This window comes from Engraulis encrasicolus, chromosome 2 (assembly GCF_034702125.1).
Source record: "Engraulis encrasicolus isolate BLACKSEA-1 chromosome 2, IST_EnEncr_1.0, whole genome shotgun sequence".
Taxonomy (NCBI): Eukaryota; Metazoa; Chordata; class Actinopteri; order Clupeiformes; family Engraulidae; genus Engraulis; species Engraulis encrasicolus.
In genome coordinates this window covers 43,131,258-43,153,542 of record NC_085858.1, presented here as the reverse complement: position 1 = coordinate 43,153,542, position 22,285 = coordinate 43,131,258, and the positions used below count along the sequence as shown (strand labels likewise).

Below are 22,285 nucleotides of genomic sequence, written 5' to 3'. Positions count from 1 at the left end.
TTATGGTGACAGAATGACAGATGACAGAATGTTTTGATGTTGAATGTTTTGATGTTGTGTGTGCGTGGCGCACGTGTGCGTTTTGATGTTTTATGTCCTGGGGGGACTAGGGAGTCCAGATGTGAATTAGCCTGAGGCTAACTCTGATATGATGCATGAAATGGCAGCAGTAATGTGCTAATTAATTGTACATAGTCCCTTATCAGTTCAGTTCAGTTCAGGCTTATTTGAATAGGGACAAATACACATAATGTAGGCTGTACAGCAGCCTAACAGAAAGGCATCATAGCATTTGTAGCCATAGGCTAATTTCCAATGACCATCCCTAGAAGGGCTTTTCAAGTCAAATATAAAAAATGGTTATTTTAAAGGGCAGCCAGCCTATCCATTCATTCAGGCCAATTTTTCAATCTAATCTAATAAACTGAAACGGAACTGAGATGATTCAAGAGTACTCATATTTCACTGGCTCGATAGGCCTGACAACTGGTCAGAAAGGACATCATCATCATGACCTTCTGGACCCTGAACGTCTGGAAGAAAGGATGGGAGAAATCTTTGGGCCTCCTTTAAGCCACATTTATTAATGATTAAAGTCTACCCCCTCCCCTGCACACATACACAAGAGACAGATGGACAGAGTGTGCCTCCATCTGCCCTCCCATGTAGGGTGCTACAGGCCAACCTTGAGAAATCCCAGCAGGACACACTGGCAACTGGCGCACACACGCACATAACCAAAGCATGCGCGCGCACACGCACACACACACACACACACACACACACACACACACACACACACACACACACACACACACACGCACACACACACACACACACACACACACACACACACACACACACAAACAAACGCACACACACACACACACACACACACACACACACACACACACACACACACACACACACACACACACACACACACACACACACACACACACACACACACACACACACAAACAAACACACACACACATACACACACTATAACACACTGGCAATTGGCCTACCATATGTGGTGAACTGTGACAGTGTGTGTATATAAGATTTAAAGGGATACTGCCGTGTGAAATGAAAATGGTCATGGCACATCATATACATATACTGTATATGTAGGAGCAATTCTAGGCTAGACCGCGGCATTCAGAAGTTCAGAAGAAGAAGAAGAAGGGGGAAACACCAATGCAAAGAAATTGGGCCAAAGTGAAACATCTAATTATTTAGTTGTTTTTCAGTGATAAACAAGCTCAAAAACACCCCATACATAACATAACAAAACGAGGCAAAGAAAGATACTGTACACTGTGTGGTATAAACAACAGCCGGTTTGTTGTACTAGGCTCTAAGGAGGAAAATAATGAAAGAGAGAGAGAGAGAGAGAGAGAGAGAGAGAGAGAGAGAGAGAGAGAGAGAGAGAGAGAGAGAGAGAGAGAAATGAAAGCAGATGAAAAGAGAGGATGAGAAAGAGAGGGCTAAAAATGAGCTTCAGTATTTAGCTTGTGACTATATCTTCAAAATGTGAAGGCCTGAACAATAGGCTCCTTGTTGAAAAGTGGTAGTCTTTGATCTGAGGCTACAAAGTTAAAAATCCTTTATTTTAATGGATGACGCCTACACGTTTCGACTGCAACCGCTCTTCAGCAGGACAAACAATTGACCCAGTGCCAGTGTTGCCAGATGGAAAATGCTGAATTATCGTACCAAATCCTCAAAATTATCGTTTTTGGGGGGCTTTTTGAGTGAAAATTGTTGTTTCAAGGTATCTAAATGAACTGAATGACAACTCTGAAATTATCGTACATCATGTTTTTTGATCGTACAGAGGACAAAATGGACAAAATGATGGTACAAATACGATAATTATCGTACATCTGGCAACACTGCCCAGTGCAGCATTCTCCTTGTTCTCATCTTTGAGACAAAAGAGATTCACTGTGTTCCGAGTCCACGAAAAGAGAGCAGGAGAAATGTATAGGCGAGGGGCCGAAACACAGATTGATTTTCGTTCGGAGCTGTTATGTAAAAGTAAATTTTACCCCTGCTCCCTAAACTTACAGTTGACTTCAAATGTATTAAGGCAAAATAAGACAAGATACTGGTATTGTCTTTTACACATGATACAGAAAATGTTCTTTTGGCGTGGCTCCAGTCATTCTCACAGACATTAGACAAGACTTGACAAAACAGGACATAACAAGACAATACAAGACAATGCACCTTAGCAGAGTCCTTGATTACCGTGTAATACTTACTTACTTCTACTTCTACATTACAATGCTATATCATATATCATCATATCATATCTATATCAGAGAGCGTAGATATATATATATACTTAAAGAATCTCTGTCTATATAGTCTGGTCATTTTTATCTTGTCTACCTCAACTCTTAGAGTATGTTCTTTGCACATTTGTTTAATCAGAATATGTTTTTGCACATTGCCTTTTTATTTTTTCTTCCATTTTTATTTTCCCCCTCCCTGACTTTACCTCTGTGCTATGTGTCTTAAATGTCCATGTGGGCATTATGTGTTTTTATGTTAGCTACTTGACACCTGAATTTCCCCTCAGGGATCAATAAAGTTACTCTACTCTCTACTCTACTCTACATGTACGGCACATGTATGTTGAGGCTGCTGGTTATGCTCATCTGGTGTTGAGTAGGACGACAGCAGAGGGGATGAAGGATTTCTTGTATCTGTTTATTTGTGCTAGTGGAACATTGAACCGTCGTCCCGATGGCACCAGTTGGAAGGAGTGATAGAGGGAGGGGGTGGGAGTGGTCCTCTGTGATCAGGCTGGCTTTCCTGATCACTGCACCACTGCACACCTCAGATAGGGAGGGTTAAGGTGAGCCATTGATTTTCATAGCCTGGTTTACTAAGACTGAAAGTTTGTTCTTTTGTCTACTGCCAATTCAGTTGTACCAGGAGGTAGGGGTGTAACGGTATGCAAAAATCACGGTTCGTTACGTGCCTCGATTTTGGGGTCACGGTTCAGTATTTTCTCGGTACAGTATATATAAAAGGAAAATATAATCAACGCAATCCCTGCGAATTTAGACACCCCTTCGACAATCGTGGGATTACACTCACAGCATTCACGACTTATTTTGACATTTATAGCGATTTTTTTCCATGTGCGTTTCACGGATACAATGACCATTACACATTGGGACAATGTTAAACTTAGTACAATTCAACAATTATTTCAACTGTAAAGCCGTAAATTATTTATATTTGTGTGCTTTTGTTGATACCACCAATTTTGAAGGCATTGGTTAGGTTAGGTTAGGTTAGGACTCTGTGCAGGGCCGTCACATTAATCCATACCAGACTCCTTCATCCATGTCTTTATGGACCTTGATTTATGCACTTGTGCACGACCATGTTGCAAGAGGAATAGGCCCGCTCTAAACTGTTTCCACAAGGTTGCATGTAGCAAGGAGCATGGAGTTGTCAAAAATGTTTTGGTATCCTGAAGCATTCAAAAGCCAAGTGATTAGGACACCTGATTCTGATCATTTGGAACGAGCGAATACTTTTTATACTTTTGTTGCAGTAGCGACTTCACTGGAAAACATGATGTATTCAACACAGCATGTCGACAAGTCTCTAATGACAGCATGTTGACAGGTCTCTGTTTTGTAGATCCATCATAGTCCAATCCAGTCCACACTCAGCTTTTCTGCCATCTGTAGGTATGCTTTTCTCAATGTGAAAAACAAAAATGCCATATCTGAGATAATCAAGGTAAGCAAATACAGTAACATAACTGGTGTTCAACAGAAAAGCATGACTGCATTATATGAAGAACGGGTAATCAGGAAGGCTGAATCTATTTTGGATAATTACACCCAGTGCTGGAAGTGGGGGAGAACTCGGGGGAACTCAGTTCCCCTTCCTCATAATTTTCATCATCAGCGTTCTGGCAGAAATGATCTCGTGCGCCGCATTTTATAAGTGGTGAGGGAACAAAGCTGGAAGAGGAATATGCATGGGACTGGGAGTTGGGATGACACTGGGGACACTGACACTATTCTATTAAAGACAATATAGGTCTACTCTATGTTATTCACAATTAATATCCTAGAGTCATTGTGAGAACACATCTGTTCAAACAACAAATTCTGTAACACAATAACAGCTGAAAACAGTAGAGAGCATTTCGAAACAAGTTTTCCAAAATGCATGCAGGCAATAGGCCTACAAAAACGTGACTTGTACTGATTTGGTACTGATGGAAAATCAGGGATCCTGCACTTCTTTTTGGATGGCATTTTCGGACGATTAGGGTTCCTGCACCTGTTTTTTTCCACTTCATGCACTGATTACACCCATCCACTGCACAGTGAATTTCACTTTTTGCCTTCTGGCTCCCGTTGTAAATATCCACTAGCCTGGACAAACAGATCCAAGCCCTCTTTTACACCCTACACTGTTCAGCTGCTTAACTCCACTAGGAAGCACAGATAGCCACCATATGCCACGTTGTGTATTTATTTATTTGAAGTAGGCCTATATTTTACACTGTGCAGTACATCTCACTTCTCCATAGCATTTTTACTATTTTTCTTAATCTGCACACTGTGTATCTCTTTCCCCCCCAGCATTTATTTATTATTTTTAGATCTTTTATGTGTTGTTATAATGTATTGTGGAAGAGTGTGAGTGTATGTGTGTAGGCTACTACTGCTGCAAAAACAATTGTCCAAGCTGGGACAAATAAATCTACTTGACATGACTTGACTTGACAAATCTCATTAGGACTGACAGCATAGCTACAGTAGTGCAACTTTGCTGTCAAGGATGTCGCTCATGAGGCTATACACAATGCTTGAGCTTTAATGGTTTGAAAAGTTTTATCTTGAGGCTCCCTTGGTTTCCCTCCCCTGAAGACCCTGCCATGGCCAGTCCAATCTACAGGCCCCAGCAACGTTGAAGACCCTGCCATGGCCAGCCCAATCTCCAGGCCCGAGCACCATTGAAAACCGATGGAATGTGATGAAGAGGAAGATGGATGGTCACAAGCCATCAAACAAAGCTGACCAATTAGAATTCTAGCACCAGCTATTGCAACAAAGTCATCCAAGAACAGTGTGAACGACTGGTGGAGAGTAGGCCAAACAACACGAAAGCCAATGAGAAAAAAAACAGGGTTATTCCACCAAATATTGATTTCTGAACTCTTCCTCAGCTAAAATATTATTATTGTGTTCCTTTAAAGTGAATATCATCTTGTTCCTATGCATTCTTAGAGGTCTGACATGTTCTAAATGACAATCATTTCATAATTGGTAGGAATGAATGAAACACAAGCATTAATTTTACACAAGTTGTAAAATGAGATAAACTGATAATTTTGAAGTGGTCTCTGATTTATTTCAGGGCTGCATATGGCTGTAAAAATTAGCACTGATCCAGGTTTTTTTCCCTCATCCAAATAGCTTACTTGGAAGGAACTGCACTTCTTCTTGGGGGGGGGGTGAAAACACATGATGTTCCTCAATTTGAACTCGGACAGCATATTAAATATAAAAGAAGCTCTTTATCCGTTTTCTTTTCACCTACGGAAAGCTTAGTTACTCACCTTGAGCCATGTTTACCTTTGAAATGAGTCAGTGTTCACCTGGGAATTATGATACGGATGCCAAGATTGTAATCCGCAGCAGTAATGCTGATTAATTAACAGGAATTCACACTATTAATCGCACATTTGCTTAAATAGTCATTTATGTTAGTTAAACATCACTTCCTATGTACATATTTCATGTCTTCTTTAACCACATTAACTATTATCTACAATAGTGGTTGGGTTGTGAACATATTTGTAGTTCAAAAAGGGGGGCCCTGCTGAAAAAGTTTGGGAACCACTGACTTACAACATTGTTCCACTACGACTCGTGCATCATTATTGTAAAGTGTTACCTAATAGGATAGAAGACAATGTTATGCAGAGCGGTTCAGACCAAACCTCCTACGTACAGTATATACATTTTGCATTACTCAATTATATGCACAATATCTTCTGGAATTGTATTTACCAAAGCTATTTAAAGGCACATTTCTCATCTCAAACCATTAGGGAAAAGACATCCGGTACATGTAAATGCAGTTTTAAGATATTATGAAGTATATGATTTGATCTATGGCCTATGATGATCTACTGTATGGAAGAAAGGTAGACATATTATACAGTATTTAGTGTAAGGTTGGGCCTTGATCGAACACATGTGCACAATGCACAATGTGTACAATCCAAGTAATTCATGAACCAAGTGTCCAATCAGCATTGTCTCCAACTGTTTTTTTTGCTTTTGTTTGAAGTTACATACTTTTTAACAGAACAAACCAGTATTTGCTAACAAGAATGACCACGCCCATCCCACAGTTGTCTACCATATCTAGAAGAAATTGTGAGGTGAAGTACAGAAGATTTGTTATCTTTTCAGCCTCATGACCTGCTCTGGGCAGACACGTCTGGATTATCAGTGTGGACAAGTTATTGCCCAATACTAATTGAGGCAGCCGTGGCCTAACGGTTAAGGTCTAAGGCCTAATTTAGTCTTTCAATCTGAGAGTTGTAGGTTTGAATCCCTCCTGACCTCTCCCTACACCTGCATCCATGGTTGAAGTGCCCTTGAGCAAGGCATCTAACCCCACATTGCTTCAGGGACTGTAACCAAGACCCTGCCAAATAGTAAATGTAATTGCTCTGGATAAAAGTGATACTAAATGTAATGTAATAATGTAATGTAATCAAATGTATCTAATTCTGAAATAATTCGTCATCTGTCATGGTGTGTGTGTGTGTGTGAGTGTACTGCACCAATCTACCTTCGTGAGGCCACTGATATTGGAGCACACCAACGAGGTGGGATCCTCGCTCCATGTGGGGCCTAAATCCTAGACCCTATGTTTTGACCCCTTTTGCTGGGGTAGTTTTGTTGTTACTGGTAAAAGTAAAAGTGTAAAAATATTTCCTCACTGACAGGTTAAGGTTAGGGATTGTTTTGGTTTGGGCACTGTTTTAGCTATTGTTAGGGTTAATATGAATGGAAGTCAATGGGAGGGCCCCACAAAGATATTAAGGTGAGGCTGTGTGCGTGCGTGTGTGATGTGTGCGTGTGCGTGTGCGTGCGCGCGCGCGCGTGTGTGTGTAAGTGTGATGGGGTTGGGGGGGTTAGTCACCTCTTCCGTCAGAATGGGATGACATTGTGAGTAGTTCCCCTTCACTGCCCACGTTCCATTGGCGAGGCATTCTCGGTACACGTTGTCTGCAGGACAGAGAGAGAGAGGCACAGTGATATTACTGTGAGGCTAATGTGGGATGACTATGGCCAGAGCCATTGAAGTCAGAGTTGTGACAACCGGGTTACAGGAAGTCTTTCTGTTCACAAGACTAACACAGAAGCACTAAATAACAAGCAACCGGCGGCGTGTCAACATGAGCCATCAGTCAGCAGCTGAAATTAAGCTGGGCCGTGCTGTCAATTGACTTAGGGCCAATCCCATTTGTATTTTTCTACCCCTACCCCTTACCCCTCCAAACGGAGTCTGCCTGTCCGAACCCCTCCTTTTTTAGGGCTACAAAGCCCTCCCCCTTACCCCTACCCCTCTGCCTTAACGACTATTGGGATACCCCTACCCCTACACAAAACGGAAGGGGAGGGGTAAGGGGTAGGACCAAGGGGTGAATTGAGGTTGGGCCTTAGTATGGGGCTGACCTAGCCTGGTAAACCAGCGCCACCCGCTGGGACGCCGAAATTTTTCAGCTGCGAGTGGGTCTGGCCTCGGATCCGAGAACGTTTTGAACACTGTGCCCTGAGTCTGGCAAACCCAATCACAACGCAGAGATTTGTCAGAGCGCCGGCACGGTTTGAAAAAACAACAGGTTGTTCTCATCAACAATCTTCAGAGGTATCGTTCATCGGGGCCAGACTAAATTACTCCGGTCTCACATTTAGGCTGGTTTATCAGGCTAGGGCTGACCAGAAGGATAACAGCCTGATGGCTCTATGGGGCCAGCGGGCTCTGACCTAGTCTGAAGCTCTGACAGCAGGCCACTTGGTCTTTTATGTTTTGTCGAACTTCCACCATGGATACGTAGTTTTCATAGTAAAATCGGTTAATTTTCGTAAGAGGCTACTACTATGACAGCTGCTGTAGTCCTATGGATAAACCACAATAAAACTATGGTTGGTTCATAGTACTTAGAATCATCATGAAATACCATAGTAAAACAATGGTTACTAGGGCTGGGAATCGATCCAAATTTCCTGGATCGATTCGATTCCGATACAGAAGGCTACGATCCGATTCAATCCAAGACCCGATTTGATTCGATTCGATATCGAGCTCTTGTTGCTGGGCTGTCACTTTAACCCATTGATGCCTAGAACTCTAAGACCGGTTATAAAAACCAAAATATCTCTGGCTTTGATGCCCACACAAACATAAAATATGTTGTTTTGTGAGAAATAAGTGGGAAACTGTGGAAGAGCGCTACAGGTTGTGGTTGAGAAAATAGCGCCTATAATGATCTTCAAAAGATCGATCCACAAAGTTTTGAATCGATATTGCCCTTTTCGAACATGAATCGATATTGGATCACGATTCGATCTTTTGAACCCAGCCCTAATGGTTACTACCATGGATAAGCCATAGTAAGACTATGGTTGGTTCAGATAACCATGAGTATGACACACCAGGGTAGAAGCATGTCTACTAAAGAAAAAAACATAGTATAACCACCATGATGACAGCATTAAAACCATGGTAAAACTATAGTAAATCATGGCAGATTTTCATAAGGGCCTGCGGCCATTGGTTGATGGAGTTTTGACAGGTGATCGGCACAAGCTCCCGTTATAAGTGCGGCAGGGCAGAGGAGACCCCTGTTGTGGAGTGGCTGGTTGCTCTGTAGTGGAGGAGGGTCTGTGACAGTGCGGCACTGAGGGAAAATCCTTCTGATATATGAGCACACAGTCCATTTTTGAGGGATTAATTGAATCGTTCCACCCCACATCCAAACACATCCAATGGGAGTGATAGATGGAGGTTACACCGCAGTTTGAGTTACGCCGCGAGGAAGGTCTTAAATTCTGAGGACAGGAACAGAGCCCCGTTGTCCATGGTAATTGCGTGAGGCAGGCTCCAGCAGTCGGTCAAGGACGTTGATCACAGTGGTAGAGGTAGCTGTACCCATGGGAGCCACCTCAGGCCAATTGGAATGCCGGTCGTAGACTACCACGAGGAACCTTTGGTGCTGTAGCACGTTCGGCAGCTCCCCACAGACATCCAGCTGTAAGTAGCCCCAGGGTACAGATGACCAGTGAAGTGTAGTGTAGTAGCCTGATTATCATGACGTTCAAATCTCTTCGAGATTTGGTCTGACCAAGACCATAACAACTAACATTCGGCATGGTTGACCCACCTCCCTTGGTTTGCTGCTGGTTGAGGGCAGAACAGGCTGAGCCAAAGTTTAAACCAAACATTTCTTAGTCCCAATAGAACGTCTCTGCTTAAACAACGTCACTGCCTTGAACACGCCTCTACCCAGGACGGTTGGAAAAGCCTGGGTATGGTGGAGCTGGAGTGGATGGCCCAGTCATGTCACTGGTGAGGCACGCTGAGCAGGAGCGGATGAGACCCTCCAGCTCACAGTCAATGGCAAGCCACCACACGACCACAAGACCTCCCAGCACCTTTCTTTGGCTTTGGCAATGATGACGTGTCCCTGATATGCCATCAGTAAGACAATATATCGAAAATGTATCGTTAACGCAATATCACGGCTTGCAATACACATATTGCAAAAGTTGGTTAAATTACGATAACTAGTTTTTACATTTTAATACCAGCAAATGTGGTGAAAAGTAAAAGAAAAGGTTAAAAAGGTTGGCATTTTAAGTTGATGCTGTATATTAGTAGCCAGGCCGTGCCCTCGTAGTGACGCAACAGCTTAACCGTTGCTAGCAGTCAGGTCAAGAGTCAATGCAAGTACTTTCTGAGTTCCCGCAAATATGGGAACTCCTCCCACTTTGTTGGGAAGCAAACAATCATTAGCAAACCAAGGGAGGCCATTTGGGAAATGCTAATTGTTATGCTCTTGGTCAGACCAAGTCTTGAAGATATTTGAAAGTCGATGATAATCAGACTAGTATATTAGCCATGTTTTTTCCTAATAAAAATATTGTTGGAAATAAAACATTGCTCTCAGTACATGATAAAGTGTAGAATGGCAAGTTGAGAGGGAAAATATATGTATATATTAAATATCGAGAGTAATATCGATATCGCGGTATACAGTCATGTTATCGTGTATCGCATATTTTTCTAATATCGTGCAGCCCTAGCAGGTGGCATCCTTTTCATCCTCTGGGGAGGGAGCAGCAGGGCGGTGGTTGGCTGGTAGTTGGAAGTTATACTACCGCAGGCGGTCTGACCATCTGTGGAGACTGAGGGGCCTGTGTCCCCATCCCGAAGCCGACAGCAGGGCCTGGTGGTCTTTCTGTTGGGCAAAACACTGTCCATACAGGTACAAAATGCCACCGTTAGCACGCCCAGATGCATTCAAAGTGGCTGGGAGGCGAAGGCTACAGGCTTTTCCACGCCTCTCTGAAACTGTGACAGGATGGCGCACAGGGCGAGAGCTTATGAGTCACAGTTCATCAAACGCTGCCTGACAGTCCGGACTCCAGATCCAGGGGCCATCTTGAGAGGGATTCTTAGAGCGGCTGTGACGGAGGAGTACTGAGGTAAGAACCGTATGAAGTAGTGTTTTGCAGGGTTACTTTCATATTTAGTATATGGTTAATCTTAGATAGCCATTATAATATATATATGGTTTTCATTGTGATTCCAACCATATGATTTGTGTATCGCTCAGTTGTCCCATTCCTGCTTTTGTTTTCAGAGTGAGAAGTCCGCACACTTAGAATCCTTTTTATTGATTCTTCGATTTTTAGATTCTCTGAAGAAGACTGTTGAGGTCGAAACGTTATCCTGCCATGAAAAAATAAAATGCAAAAAAAAGGATTCTAAGTGTGCAGACTTCTCACTCTGAAAACTACAGTTGGCCTTCGTCCTGCACCTTTCCCTGGGATGTGCACAATCCTCTCCTTCAACCCCATTCCTGCTTTTCCCATTCAATCTGAGATGCCCGTGGTCTTTCTAATCTGAGATAGCTGCCCTGAGGCGTCGACAAGATGGCCGCCAAGTGGAGAGACTTACAGGAAGGGACTTTGCTATGACACTATCAAGTCACCACAGCTATGAGTTGAGAGTCCGCTTGGAACGGGGACGGAAAAGGATAAATGGCTCCTACTGTACAGGGCTGTACACACACGTTGCTGCTAGTTACTCGCTCAGCCAATGAACTCAATAGAATGTCAATGTGTTCCAGCGAGACTCGCAGGCGAGTAGGCGAGTACTGTACAAGCGATGCGGTGTGGGCGGATCCCGAGTTGAAAATATTTTTACTTCGAGCGAGGCGAGTAACCAATTGGAATGCAGAGCTCGGTACTTCTCGCCTGTACATTGACAGTTAAAGCAGCGGGAACTTTCAGCGAACGTTCCATGAAAGAGTAGCGGGCAAGCGAGAAGCTAGCAATGTGTGTGTACGCCGCTTAAGTATAATGTAATTATGCAATGTATATTGTGTAATGTGATGTACTTACTAGAGGAGTTGTAGCGAACACCATTGAGGAACTCCGGACAGGGCCGAGCCACAACTCCACCACTGCTTTTAGGCCAACAAGTGCCAATGCCATCTATAGACGTGTCACAGTATGCACCTGAAGAAAGGGACAGAGAGAGAGAGAGGGAGAGAGAGAAAGATAAAGAGGTGGGGTTGGGGGTGGAATTTATTACACATATTGTTTTAACTTATTTCACAATTAAACATTTAATATACTACTACGTATATAATCTGTATATAAGGTAATACAGGTATATGATAGTATGGGGTGAGAAGTGGTGTGCATTGGCACTGCCCTCATTATTCGGTTCGATTACAATTCTGGAGGTAACGATTCGAATCCATTCAATTCGATTCTACGATGCATTGCAATGCATGACATTTTCTACTGAAAGCAAAGACAATTTTTCATCAGTCACAAGGCAATACAAGCAGTCAGATACTGCATGAACGCTCCAGACATTGGAAAGCTCAAGTTCACCAAAGAAAACATGCATGTGAACATGTACTGTGACTACTGAAGCGGACCGTGACTCTCTCTCTGCATTTTCACATAGAGTTGTACTCAGTTTTTGTTGCAGCTTGAGACATTAATGACTATGTGTTCAATTATTTTGAGGGGGCAATTATTTAAAAGAGCTGTACACTGACTACTTACAGGTGTTGTGTCCCAGTTTTAATTTCCAGTATTTTCCAATGAAAAGACATGATTAGAAATCTGCAGAAATATGAGGGGTACGTGAACTCACATTTGTGATGCACTTATCTTTTCTCAAGAGTAGGCCTACATGTATTTTCCATCGCCATCATCCATTTCTAAGCATTCATAATGACTGAGAAAATGTTACGTGTGGGTGTGTGGGTGACCTTTTTTTTATTCATGAATATTGATGTTGGTGAAGAACATGAGTGTTAACAAAAATGTACAGCTTCAAATCCATTCATCAGTGCCATCCAATCAGAATGAAAGAAAGGGGTGACACGCAAGGTCTTAGTATTGTCTGACGGTGTCAAGCAAATGCAAATGGTTATTCGAGAACGGTGCGGAGGACAGTGGAGTGTTTGATCAATTGTGTATGCTATTGTAGTTGCTTTGTTGTATGCCTTAAAATTAAAAAAAACAACAACAAAAAACAAGTGAAAATCAAATCCAAGGGGAGACTAGTGACAATTCTGTGCAAGATATTCAGGATGTATCAATAGCAGGCTGCTCGCTTACCCCTTTTTAAAACGATCAAGTTAGTTACATGATACAGCAGAGATCACCAAAACAAGAGGTTGAGGGATTATAACGGCAAATAAATTACAATGCATATGATAAGAGCTGGAGGAAGCAAGATACATAAACTTGTACAATTAGCACAATAGCAAGTAATACACTTAGTATCATAGCTTTTTTCCTTCTTTTTATTGACAGTTAATCTAGGGAACAGGAAAGATATATGAAAGAAGCAGTCCTTTTTGTAACATCACATAAAAGACATATAATCAGTCAAATCTTTTAAAAGAAAAAGGGATAGGTCCAAATTCAGGGAGATGTACAAGGGTATGATGTTGCCTGCCTTTCAGGTCCAATATGATTCCCACTCTAACAGATTTTTTCAACCTATCCAGTCTTCTGATTGTCTTTTTAATGTTTTCTATATCTGATATGGCCTTTCACTGCATGTATTGCATCCACCCATTGTGGGCCACAAATCACACCTCATCTGGAAAATGAGTTTCATTGTGGCCTTTGAGTGGCAACTTAAAAATATGTGTCCTTTGTCAATTTGGGGGCTTTGAATCCGTAATCTGCCTGTTGCCACGGCATCAGACTGCTCCCTTGGCCACCATAAGGGGCAGTACTTCCCTTTTTGCTTATTTTACAGATTGTGTGCAGTGTGTGTGTGTGTGTGTGTGTGTGTGTGTGTGTGTGTGTGTGTGTGTGTGTGTGTGTGTGTGTGTGTGTGTGTGTGTGTGTGTGTGTGTGTGTGTGTGTGTGTGTGTGTGTGTGTGTGTGTGTGTGTGTGTGTGTGTGTGCAAACTGATCACTGATCAAACTGTGCAACTGAGAGAAGTGATTTCAACATTTTTGTTTTGGCATGATTATTTGTTACAGTAGGTTTCTGAAAATGTGAGATCTATAGTAGTTACAGATGGGATTGGCAGTGATCTGACTGACTGTTTGATGAAGACTCAACTAAATCATTATAAATTATAAAAAATAGTATAAAAATAGAGCTATGACATTACGGAGAGTCTTGCGTAACAGGCCAAGAGTTCAGTCTTTACCATTTTGGTAAAAGGAGCTCTGCATGAAAGTGATAATGAAGACATGACAATAAAAATAACAATATTGATTTCAAAACTGACCTTTGGCCCACAGTTGGCAATTACTATATTCTACATGTGCCTTGCGTCTATTAGTCTTGTGCCAAAGAGTTGCGCAGTTCGCTTTGTGTTCATAATTGCGATACGCCATAATCTGCTAATTATGATTCATGTCAAGGAATGCACATTGATTTCACTAACTTCACTAACACTTCATTAACTATTTAGCTGTGCTATTTTTGTCACCACACAATTTCCTTCACAAAGAAGGCTATGGTTAATAGATGTTTAATGTTTAATAGCTATACTTAATTGCCATTTCACTCACAGAGAAATCTTGATAGGCATAATACACAGTTACTCCTAAATGAGTTGGTGACATACTTCTTGTTGAACTGGTCAATTTTAATCAAAGGGGCACAATGTAGGATGACGTCGTTTGCGCGGTACCCGTGGCATGCCTGTCTCATGAAAAATTGCTGTTTAACCTCTTAGCGCAGCACTATGGCTCTCTGTAATGTCATAGCAATGTTTTTGTGATGTAGTTAAGCATTTTCAGCAAGTGAATAGGGTCGCCGGCGACCCCTGCTGCAGTAAGAGGCTACATAAACGTGCTGTGAGAATGCTTTTCATCGCGGAATGCTAGCTGTTGATACAAACATGAATACGGTATGTGAAGCAATTTTTCGTATGAGAAGTGTTTCATATGACACTCGTTCGAACCGTGCTGTCAAAAGTTGCATTTTGGGGTTTTCTGACAGCAGACCGTGGAAGTGGTCACGAGAGTCATGCTTCACCTACTAATCACTCAACTAAGCACTGGCTGACTCGGGACAGTGATTAATTAGACTTTTAATCCTACCTAGAGCCCCTTTAAATTACAGATTACATTACCAAAAATAGCTATTTCAACATTTGTTTTTTTTTCATCAAAGAGCAATGATGGCAATACTGTACCTAGAATATTGATTTATGTACTGTCATGGATTTATATCGGTAAAAAACGAGTTTCCACTCGATACTCTCAACTAACTAGGAAATGTTGCATTGTCATCTTCCAATCATTTTTGTTTTGTTTTTTTACCACAGCAACAGATATACTGTATCTTACCAGTGATGTTGGTGTGCATCTGCGATTGATTCAATAGGGCCAAAGTGTACGCTGAAAAAAACAAGAAAAAGGACAAACAAAATGTCATTAGTTTTGGTTACACACCTGCCCTTTACAAAGTAGTAATAGAGATCACTGCAGGAACCATAGGAAACATTAGAAACCATAAGGTCACATTAGAGCCGGACATATGCTGTGAGATTTTTGGCCCGATTTTGGCCCGATTTTGGCATGATTTTTATGTCGCTGCACAGCATTTTGGGAATCGGGGCGATGTTTTTCCTAAATCTGAGGTCAATTGTGAGTCTCGCATTGTGTAGCATACATGGGGTAACGACAAGCAGTTTCACCTCACAACCAGCTTACGATTTGCAATCGTATGGTCGCAAAAAAAATCTAAACGGTTTTGAAATTCTGGTTGCCCCTTGTAATTGAAATGCACAGTTGCAGCAGTGTTATGGCCCGATTTGCCACTACCCATGCACAAAAAGGCACAAATTCCCAGGTCAGCACGATTCGCTCAGGTGCGTGTTTCCTTTTCACGTGTTTGTCATCGGCAGTTTCGGAAAACAAGCCTGTCGTGACGTACGGTGTTGTTAGCATTCTGCTCGCATCTGACCCTCGGCTCATGTAGTGAGGACGTGAGTCATGAGATGTGAACTTTTAAGCACTGCTAACAAGGAAGCTGACGGGGGACAACCAGGTATGTTGTCCCGGGCACAGGTAGAGGAGGGGCCCAGAAGTTGGCCCTTATTCCATTGTATGTATGAGGTTGGTGGCCCTTTCAGATGACTTTGTCCTGGGCCCGGCCAAAGCTGTCAGTGGCCTGGCTGCGATTTCCTCATACAGTGTGAGCAGGAGCTGAATACCTGTGGCTGAAATATCGACAGTCTAAGCCTGTCTTTAGGCTAATCCCATTGACCTCCATGGTCCATTTTTACACAAAGATGGCAGCTCATGGAGCCTTCGGCACACAGATCGCCGTCAACATAGTACCAAAATAGTTCCAGGAAGTGAGCATGGAACACAGAAAGTGCAAAAAATTATTTTTTTAATCTTTCCTTGTTATTTAGGGGTTCTGTGCCAATCTGGTGAAAAGAAAGCCGCTGCCCTACAATTATTTTTATCTACCTGAATCATGTCACCAGCCGACTTCCTGTACCCTGGTTGTCACAAATTCTGAATTCCATGGCTCTGGGTCAGGCAGCACACGCCCTCCGGAAATGTCATTCCCCAGTAGCATTGATACTCCCTTCAGCAGAAGGAACCAGCAATAGTCTGGGAGCCAAAGGGCAAAAAACAGCTAAATCTGGCTTCGTCAGTTAAAGGTTTTTTTTGTCCAAGATGTACCAATTAAGATAACAGAGGTGGAACGGCATGCATTATGGGGCTACGTCAAATTATCTCTGAAATGACTCAAGAACACCATAATTTCAGGTGTTGTTAATGACATTTTAGGCTTTGCGTAGAAAAGATATTGGCTATTTTAAAATATATGTTTTTTTGATATTCAACTTTTAACATTTTAACATTGCATAATTCATACTTGGATAACTGTTGCGTTCCATGTTGTTTGTGCGATTTTTAGAGCCAGAAAGAAGCTTTCAAACATCAAAACCATCTCTTTATGACTTAAATCGATTAACATAATCAAGGATGAATAGACAAGTGTATAACCTCTTAATTAAAACTTTCTTAGCCTGTTTCTCCCTATACTGTATATTAGAGCCAGATTCATGCAAATGCAGTTCTGGGGTTCAACCTTGCCACTGAAAAGGCACACTAAGTTGTATTAAAATTTGGGTCGGATCGAGCCCCAAAGTACAGTATCTGATTTCACATGAAATGACACCATTAGCAGTATTTTACCAACACAACTTTACAACTTAAATTGCTTCTGGTGGGAACACACGTTTAGAGTACACAGTTGATTACTTACATGTGATGTTGACTTGTCCAAATGTATGATTCAGGAGGGCCAGTGTGCGAGCTGACAAAGAAATGAAAAGAAAAAACAAAAGGACACAAAACATGTATTAAAGTTTATTACTACCTATATATTAAAATCGACTAGTCACCCCAACTATCTCAGATGAGTTTTATCCAACAGCTCGGCTAAATTTGATGCAGCCCCAAGGTAATGAAAGGGTGTCCTTTAAGCCAACCAACATTTTTTTTAACTATTTTTCAAACATATTCACGTAATTTTAAGTGAAATTATCTATTAAAAGGTAAGATTTACCTCTCATTTCAATGTTCACCAAAGAGTTCATCAAGATTTGTCCACAAAACATTGCATGAAACCTAACTGTAGCTTGCATTTAACATATCCCACAAACACCAAGGTGTAGGAATGCAATTATCCATAAACCTTCTATTCGGACAACCTTAACCAACGATCACAAGCAGAAATTACCCCAGTGGGCCTAGAAACACACCAATATTATTTCCCAAACAGTCTCATTCACTTGGGTGCCGTGCAACCCTGGATGGGCCAGGTATATGAGTGGTATATACTGTCTTACATACAGTACGTATATCTAGGTCAGTGGGTGTGCATAATTCTTGGGTATTTTTGTTTTCCTCTGGGCAAAAGGGCCACAAAAGAGATCTACCAACCAAACTCTGAATATTCTATAAACAGTCTATTCAGTCAATACACAATAAACAAGCAGAAGAATTAAAGGTGAAACTGCCAGAAAACAATTACCCTGCAGTGCTGTCATATTCCAGAACTAAACCCTACATCATGAGTCCAGAAGAACATGGTTTCAACGCTCAGAGACATGGCCATGGTAAGAAAAAGGCTGAAACCTGACAACCAATCACCCTTATAATGCCCAATCGTTCTACAATTGGTGTTGTCCACTGACCTCTATACTAATAATAGACGTCATTGGTGTAGTTTATAGAATTAAAATGTTAATTTTACCTAAACACATACCTATGAGTGGTAAAATCAGAAAAAAACGAATAGTTTTACAGTGGTCACTTATATTTTTCAGAGCTGCATATGACAGAATGTGGTGAATGTCTTTGTAGTGAGTGATATACTGCATAGGGCGAGGGGCTCCATACAGTAAATGATACTAAGATACTGCATGTGATAGTGGCTGTGCGCTTCAGTGATGTGCTGTATAAAGTCAGATGGGGCTCACCTGAGATGTTGGCGGACAGCAGAAAGTATATGTCACAGGTGAGATCTGCTGCCACAGTGACAATCAGCGCCGTCCATACGGTGAATAATGCCTGAATTCCGGAAGGAGGAAAAATGGGGAGAGGGGGAAGAGAGAGAAAGAGGAACAGAAAGGCTTGGTTAGGTAATATTCATGAAGGAAGAGAGATAGGAGAGCGCTGCCTTGGGTCTCAAAGAAATGTATTGCAGGTGCTCTTCAAGGGAAAAGGCCATCAAAACTTCAAAGGAGTAAAGGAGGGTCCCGAGGCTACACTGCTATTTTATTTTTATTTTTCCCACACGCACCGACACCTTGAAAAAGACTCCTGCGCTAGGTAATATTTATGTTTATAGCTTATTTCATACAGCAAGGTTGTTCAATATGCTTCACAAACAAACAAACAAACAAACAAAAAGGCAGATCAATCCGGTATAAGCAAGTACAGTGAAGAGGAAATTGGTCAGAGAGAGAGAGAGAGGGAGAGAGTGAGAAAGGACAGAAAGGGGGAGGGGGATGTAGTGGGTGGTGGATGGAGAGAGGGAATAAAAGTGACCACGTGAAGCATTCTAATGTCCCCTCATCTAGGTCAATCGCCAGCTACTGTGGTCCCTGTAGAAGTGTTGCGAGTGAGTGGGTGGGTGGATGATAGCTGTGGGTGAATGGGTGGGTGATGATATTGTATGATTTGATTGGATGACTATTGATGTGGATGATATGGTGTTATGAATGGGGAAGTGCCTCAGGAGCATCATTAGTGGCGACGGCCCAGTGTGGTCTTCACATCTTCACATCTGGGTCCTCACTTCATCTGACAACTCTGATTGGACAGTTTCGAAGCGGGTGGCTCTAATTGGCTGGTAAATGATGAGTGGGAGAGAAAGAACCAAGAAAATAGAATGAAGGGTATTAAACAAAAAACGAGTTAAAGAATGGGTGAGGTGGTGTCGCGGGGAGATTGAAATAAGAAAGTCAAGGTACATGTTCGGATGGGTTGAGTAAAGAGCAGTGAAATAATATAGGAAAATGAATGAGAGAACAGCACAAATATGTGAAATATGCCAAACTTAAAGGGACCTCTGAGATGTTGGCCTCATAAGATTTAGTAGGATGCCTTAATGCATAAAATCAACGTTATCATGGCAGACTGGTGACTGAAGCGTGAAACCCTCAATCCTCAATGCTTTTAGCTTATAGGAGCCTGACTGACATCTTCATTATCCTGTCAAATAGGTGATCTACTGGGAAATATCCAATGATAGCCCAGGCTATTATTTGTCTCAATCACTTAAGAAACCTGGTGTCAATTTGAAACCAGGCGGTTATTTGGGACAGGCGATTAATTCCTTCTTCAGTCTTCCTCAAAATTATTTTCCAATAAACTGGGAAAATATGGTACTCAATTGGTTTAACCAACAGTGTGTTAAATATAAGATTAGAGTAAGTAAGAGTATATCCATCAATATTCTGTGTGTAGTATATTACATTACATTTAACACATTTATCCAAAGCAACTTATAAAAGCATAAACTAGAAATGCACTGGAAATGCTGTTTCTTAATCCCTGTTTCTTTCTGCGTTCTTTTTGTGGAGTTAGAAACTGGACTGTCGAAATTCGCCCTATCCCGCAATGGTGTAGAAAAATTCCTGGATCCGCATCGTGATCCGAATCACCAGCAGAATTGCGAATCACTTGTTCCTTTTGTCATTTCTAAAACTAACTAAAAAAAATATATACAAATCCGATCACAAATTTTTGAGTTATCCTGCTGACAGACAAACAAACAAACCCACAAACAGACAAACCAACGCGACTAAAAACAAAACCTCCTTGGCAGAGGTAATAATCCATAGCATAGTTTGTGAGCTAGGGCCTTAAAATATGGAAACTGTTACCGAAAAGGTGGCAAAGCCTACCACACCTCTTCTGAAAGCCTGGAATCTCGGCTTTCCAATGATCATCTAACCATCTGACCAGATAAGCTGTGTTGAGGTATGACACATAATGTAAACTAAGGTTGAATATAACACTTATAAATCAAGATGGACACTGCCATAGCTGATCCTCTATAATGGACATGGAATGGAATATTTTATTTTGTTATGTTTGGTGTCATTGTAAAGGGAAGACTGAGATATTGGGCTGTGGGAACACACACACGGCAGGCAGAGAGAAGGGCTAGGCAGGTGGACAGGTGAAGATAGGGCACAGATAGGGCAAGGCAGCCAGCAGGCAGGCCAAGGCCTACATAGGAGTTTAGTGCATACCGGTACAGATAACATAAGGGACCTCAAATGAAGTGGTAAGGGAGGGACCTTGTGCTTGGAAAGTCAAGCCATGTGCAATATAAAGTAGGCAGAGCCACACTGCTCCAAAAAACACCATGCAACTGCAAGTTACCTGTAATCATACCTCTGTGATATCAGCCTGTCCAGTTAGAAAGCAGCACTCATTGTGAATCCATTATGCATAGTGAGCAAATCTTACAATACATTATTAGAAATTAGAGGTAATAACCAAACACTCACCAAAAACAGAGTTATTCAGCAAGTAGTGTACTTGCTGCTTTTTTATCTTTTCTGTTTTTTTGGGTTTTTTTTGGTCTCATGTGCATTTTGTTAGCACTGTAATCCATGCGCAGAAGTACCCTGAGCCAGTGTTTATCTCGCACTGAAGTTGATCGAGCTCCACAGATTGTGGATCGTGTGAACACCGTCCCCTTAGGACTTGGAGGAGCTAAGCCCTACGCACAGAGAAAAGCTCCACAGATGTCTCAAAAGTTGGACAGCGCTCTGACAGGATGCTACCGTCGATCACAAAAAGCCCTCTGTGATGAGAATAGCACGTTCATTAATACAAAACTTGGTTATACTTTATTTTAATGGTTCACTATTACAGTGGATCTACCACATTAGGTACAGTGTAATAACCAGTGTGACAATATTTAATATCATTTAATACTGCTGTAACAATACACTCAACTCACGATTCGGTTTGTATCACAATTTTTGACCTTCGGTTCGATACGCCTCACGATTTCACGTTTTCCAACATTATAAAATAAAATTATGACTAAAAACTATGATGTTTATACACTAGGTAGAAGATATATAATAATAATAATAATGATGATTTGAACCTTGGAAGCACTATCACTTCATATCATGTGGTTGTTGTCTGGCTGATGGGTAACAAAACTCTGAAAGGGCGTATCACGATACCGCCTCCTAGTATCGCGATACAGTATCGTGCCTCTCTATATCGCGATTTCTCGGTTCGATACAACATTACATTACACTTAGCTGACACTTTCATTTATTCAAAGCGTTACAACATCGTTACAGCCCTAATAGGCCTACCAGTGTAATTATTATGTAATTAAGTTATGCTAAGTAAGATAATGTATTTAAGTATGTCGTGAGTCTATTTTGAAATTTTAACCTTTTTCTACTAAAAAGAAATCATAGGAACACGAAAAGTGGCGTTACATATTTGACCCATATATTTGGGGATGGTGTACATGTTATGCACTCTGTGTACTACTCACAATGACCAACAAAAAAGGCTGCCCTTCATTGGACTGATTCTCTTTTTTCCCTGCCCAGATCTAGAGCGGAAAACAGCACACAAACACACACACACACACACGCACACGCACACGCACACGCACACACACACACGCACACACACACACACACACACACACAGAGTGCTGACTGGTGTGCAAGTAATCACAATGATTAACAGGCCTGACCTCCATTGCCACGTGTCTGAAGAGAACTAATAGATCCGGTCAATACGTCTCAGAGCCATCTAATAGGGGACTCAGGCTTATCCCATTTATCTCACCATGCTCTGGTCCACTTTTTCTACGGCTCAGGGTTGTTCATGGCGCTCTCTTCCTGCTCTGTTAGTGCCAGGAAGTGACCTCCACAGCATGGTGTACTATAGTCAAACATCTTCAA

At 41.8% G+C, this 22,285-nt stretch overlaps 1 protein-coding gene across 1 annotated transcript in view; it reads right to left on the bottom strand.

Moving 5' to 3' along the window:
• The window catches only part of crhr1 (corticotropin releasing hormone receptor 1), a 41,748-nt gene extending 19,668 nt beyond the window's left edge, over window positions 1–22,080 (bottom strand). The window contains exons 1-5 of the mRNA XM_063218146.1: window positions 22,075–22,080; window positions 18,305–18,395; window positions 17,107–17,136; window positions 11,703–11,840; window positions 7,213–7,298 (exon numbers count right to left, since the gene is read on the bottom strand). Of these exons, the coding sequence (XP_063074216.1) occupies window positions 7,213–7,298; window positions 11,703–11,840; window positions 17,107–17,136; window positions 18,305–18,395; window positions 22,075–22,080 (351 nt within the window). The remainder of the gene's footprint in view (window positions 1–7,212; window positions 7,299–11,702; window positions 11,841–17,106; window positions 17,137–18,304; window positions 18,396–22,074) is intronic.
• Window positions 22,081–22,285: the final 205 nt, after the last annotated feature.